Source organism: Electrophorus electricus, chromosome 7 (genome assembly GCF_013358815.1).
Source record: "Electrophorus electricus isolate fEleEle1 chromosome 7, fEleEle1.pri, whole genome shotgun sequence".
Classification (NCBI taxonomy): Eukaryota; Metazoa; Chordata; class Actinopteri; order Gymnotiformes; family Gymnotidae; genus Electrophorus; species Electrophorus electricus.
The window spans coordinates 22,190,797-22,195,772 of record NC_049541.1 but is presented as its reverse complement, the minus strand read 5'-3'; the positions used below and the strand labels follow the sequence as shown (position 1 = coordinate 22,195,772).

Genomic DNA, 4,976 nt, shown 5'->3' with positions numbered 1-4,976 from the left:
TACTCGGATGTGTTTTATTCTTTTTATGTAAGGACCCACAGAAGGGGATGCCCTCCTTTCTGCTGTTGAATTCTCAGTCCAGTAGTAACTCACATTTTGGTGCTGAATCGCTCTAGAACAGTAGTAAGAGTTTGAAATAAAAGGGTGCGTCATACTGGTTGTACTTTTTATTTATTTATTATGCAATAACTACTCCATTTACAGTTAGCATAGATACGTTTTGGATCAGAACTATTTTAATATCTCTTTACATTCTTCAGTACAACCATTATTGAGGGTCCTTACTAGACTTCGAGTGATGAGAACATAACGGAATGCGGACGGTATGACCTGGAGCTACTTCTGTGGAAGAGAAGGAAGAAGCTGGTTGCCATTCCGTTAAAACGTTCAGACGCGAACAAAGGTGAAAAAAAAATGCAGAGCTCCTAGGTCGCAATCTCGTGCCCAGGCGGGTAGGGTTACGGGCTTGCGCAATAACGCGCGCTGGCCGTAGGAGGGGCAGCATCAATACCGGGAGGAGAACCACGTCACCGACAAGGCTGAGCTGTAGCTTCACAGACATCTTCTCGCCTTCAGACTGTTAAAGATGCAGACGGGCTTTCGGCTGAACTGGACCCCTATCAAAGAACCCCTGGGCTTCATCAAAGTGGTGCAGTGGGTAAGTAGCGCGGAGCCCAGCTGCGCGCTCCAAGGGTTTCCACTTTAGTTCGCGGATAAGGCCTGGGGAACTCAACTCTCCCAGCTGGCTCATGCCATGTAGCGTTTACACCATTCCAGACAACGTTTTGCGATGTACTAATTATATAGTTGAACTTTAGCTAACGCATTCTAACGTTTTTTGCTGAACTAAACTGGAGGCAGATTATGGTTCGGTAATTCTGTTCATTTTAAGAATTTTCACAACATTTGCTATGTAGACATTCATTATTTAGCTAGTTGGTTAGTCTTGAGTCATTTTGTTTAGCGGGATTTGTCGCAGACTTTTGCTACTGCGCACATTCCGTTCATTCGGTCAGCAAACTTTCTCTTCCCCTGCGTCGGATCTGCTCGTGCCCTCCAGCACAGTCGTTACCGATGTTCGCGCGCTTATGTACTGCCCTCGAGGGCTTTGTTCTGAGCCCCTCCTGGTCCTCTGAAAACTTCCTAAAGTATGTAACTTTTGTGCCGCACACTGTTGCCCAGCCGAGCTACTGAGTCAGCACACAGGATGTGCCCCGCAGGGAGCAGGACATCTGGCAGATCTGGAATCAGCTTTTCCAGATGTGTCCCGCGCACTCGAATCACGGCGGTTTGCAGAGCTCCGTGGCACCAGTACTATGGATCATTTGTGCCAACATACAGCGACTCTAAAACATGAGGTGCTGTTCCGGTTTGGTATTCCAGCTGCCAACAAAGAACACGTAACATATAACATCTTCACCAAAGCACAAGCTCGTACTGTAACAGAACAGAAACGAGCTTAAGAGTAATAACGGGGATGAGTTAACTAACAAAATAGACAGAGCATCGCGACGACGGTGAGACAAAAGGAAAACACGAAGACAGTTACATTTCTATCGCGGTAATGACTTAAAAGAAGCCAACAGAACTAAAGCAAACATATATGGACAAATCAACTGTCCAACAACACTAAAGTTAAACTGTCCAGCTGTGGCAAGCGCACAGCTTTCTGGGAGTCCTGTCCGTGCTCCACCCCACCGCTCCTGTGGTGCTTTGTTAAGGGTTACTGCATTCATAACTACCTTGACGTGAATGTTTTTTTTAAACCAGCTCACGGCCGTATTCGCCTTTGCGAGTTGCGGTGGGTATGCAGGCCAGAACGTGATCTCCCTGTCATGTGACCGCAGCATCAACGCAACACTTTCTGCAGCCTTTAGTTACCCGTTCAGGTGAGTGCTGGCTACACGTGCAACGCTACCACGTCACCCTCTGCGCAAACCAGGCATGGAGTAGATGTCGTTTCTACGTTATCCCACGACAGGTTAAACCAAGTGTTGCTGGTTGAAGGGAACATCACCCTGTGTAACCACACGCTGACTGAGACGCGTCTTTTGGGCGACTTCTCGTCCTCGGCGGAGTTCTTTGTGGCGGTGGCTGTTCTCGCGTTCCTGTACTGCACAGCTGCACTGCTCGTCTACCTCGGATACATGCACGTGTACCAGGACTCTGACTTCGGACCCATGTGTGTGAGTATGCAGGAATGCCTGGGCGCCTCTGGTCCTGTGCAATCCTGGATGTTCCCGTTTGGTGCTGTGTGGGCCCATGTGGTCCACAAGTGACCCAATGCTTGTTACAGCAAAATCATGATATACATAGTAATTAAAAAGCAAATATTAAATATCTTTATGTATTTATAGATGATAAGTGACTATAAAATTCAATATAATGAGAAAATATAAAGCAGCTCTACAGAAACCTGGAGTTCAGCACGGTGTGTGAATCACCTTCACTAATTCACTAACCACACTGCTGGAATCCAGTCATCCAGCAGCAGAGCTGGACACTTCCTTTTGAACCCTTTATCAGCAGTCAGTTTCTGACCACAGGAGCGCTGTGGTCTGGATATGTTTGGGTGGAGGCCTCAGCCCAGCAGTGATGCTGACACATGTACAACCTCCACCCACACTGCTGCACCCACTGCCATGTCAGTGCTGAGAGTGGGCATTCACCACACAGATCTGACCTGCAGTGACTTACCAGTGCTGGCCTTGTGCCTGTTAGTACATGAGAGCCCTACAGTACCAACCCCGCAGTACAAACCCTTCAGTACTAACCCTTCAATAATAATCCCTCAATACTAACCCTACAGTACCAACCCTACAACACTAACCCTTCAGTCCTAACTCTCAGTACTAACCCCTTCAATACTAATCCCTCAATACTAAGCCTATAGTACTAACCCGGCATGTGCTAACCCTTCAGTACTAACTCTCAGTACTAACCCTTCAATACTAATCCCTCAATATTAATCCTACAGTACCAACCCCGCAGTGCTAACCCTTCAGTACTAACTCTCAATACTAACCCTTCAATACGAATCCCTCAATACTAACCCCACAGTACTAACCATTCAGTACTAACTCTCAGTACTAACCCTTCAATACTAACTCTACAGTACCAACCCTTCAGTACTATCCCTTCAGTACTAACTCTCAGTACTAACCCATCCGTACTAACTCTCAGTACTAGCTCTCAGTACTAACCCTTCAATACTAATCCCTTAGTACTAACCCCACTGTGCTACACACAAACAGTATATATTAGAATGTACTGTATCTCAGGGAGACTTATGGGATACCCTTTCCTTGTCTGTGTGTGTGGAAGGATTTTGTGGTGACAGCGATGTTTGCCTTCCTCTGGCTCGTGTGCTCATCAGCATGGGCGCGGGGCCTGCAAATGATTAAGTTTGCCACAGGCACGGAGGGGATCCGCGCCACCCTGGAGCCCTGTAGGAGCAGCAGCCTCAGATGTGAGGTCACAGAGTTTGCCAGCATGTGCACGCTGGATATTTCAGTGGTAGGATTTTGTGTTGTTTCTGTCAAGTGTCCAAAATATGCCAAAATATAATAACTAAAGTATGTACTACTACGACTTACTGCCAAGTCCTGGACGTTAACAGCTGGTGTTTCTCCTGTTGTGCAGGTGTTTGGCTACCTGAACCTTATTGTGTGGGCGTGTAATGCCTGGTTTGTTTACAAAGAAACGCGTTGGCACTCACGGAAACTCAGCTCCCACCAAGGGGTGGGCCGAGGGCGTGGTCCTGGCCCAAGCACGGCCCCTATCTAGATGCATCTCCTAGGTGACCATAAAGCACACACATGCACAACATCCTGTGGTCTTCAGATTAGCATGTGTCTGTCATCTTCCATCTCTCTCCATTTCCACACATGCACAGTGAGTCCAGCCTTCCTCCTCTTCCTCCTCCTCCTCCTCCTCCTCATGTGCGTAGCCCCAGCGCTGATTGTATTCCCGTTTGCCGCAATTACGCACTTGTTTGTGAACAGTTTGTAAAATTTCTTTTTGCGATATATGATTTTGCCCTCTTTGCAATTTTCTACAGGTGACATATTTTTGTGTTTTATTTCATTTATGGCTGTTTAAGTGAATTGTCTCAGCTGCCTGTGTGTGCTCACCTGTGTGGATGTTTGTAACTTTTATTAAAGTTTTCAGGCTTTATCTTTAATATTTACTCCAGAAACTTACTCGCAGTTTTAAAATTTACAATTTAAAATTTTGTAGCAGATTGATATTGTTCTTTTTCTTTTTTAATTAAATTTAGCTTTTTTCTGATTTCATTTGATATCTTGATATTAAACCCTATACAGATCAAGGCCTTGTGTAAACTGGGGTTACACAACACGGACAAAACGATACACTGAGTTTACATCACTGCATATTGTGACTGAGATATGTCTTCCAACATATCACCAGCACATTAGTGAACTGAGAGAGTTAAAATTGATTAATTATTTTAATATCGAATATTTACATCTGTTGCATCACATGAATGCCCTCATTCTTTGAAACAATCGGGCACTTTTTTGGGACGTCTCAGATTGGCCACAATAAATGATGAAGCAGCTGTGATTGGACAGTGCTGGAGCTCATTTACATATTAACATTTACATATTTCTGCATGCCGCTATATAAGTATTGCAACAGTCAGGTGAGAATGATTTATAGATGATATGTGGGCCGCTAGTACAGAACTATTAGGCAGCCGTTTGGTATGTGTGATGATTTATAGTATTGTGTGTTTGGGCCAGTGATATTTTCCTGTCAGATTTTGTTTGTTTCATCATTGTCATACTCCTGATAGATTTTGAAGGTTGTTTTTTTTTTTTTTTTTTTAGTTATCACCTTATGTAATTCTTGATTTTGTAATTTCTTTACACCATTGTCATCATATCAAACATTTTGTTGCACTGCAAGTGGTTTTGTCTGTTTTAAAATAAAATTGGATTGAAAAACAGTTG

At 44.6% G+C, this 4,976-nt stretch overlaps 1 protein-coding gene across 1 annotated transcript; it reads left to right on the top strand.

The window, feature by feature from the left end:
• Positions 1-469: 469 nt before the first annotated feature.
• On the top strand, positions 470-4,972 carry sypl1 (synaptophysin-like 1). Its single transcript, XM_027007527.2, has 5 exons — positions 470-658; positions 1,771-1,889; positions 1,982-2,186; positions 3,325-3,516; positions 3,643-4,972. The coding sequence occupies exons 1-5, from the start codon at positions 587-589 to the stop codon at positions 3,784-3,786; spliced, it is 732 nt and encodes a 243-aa protein (XP_026863328.2). The 5' UTR covers positions 470-586; the 3' UTR covers positions 3,787-4,972.
• The last annotated feature ends 4 nt before the right edge of the window (positions 4,973-4,976 follow it).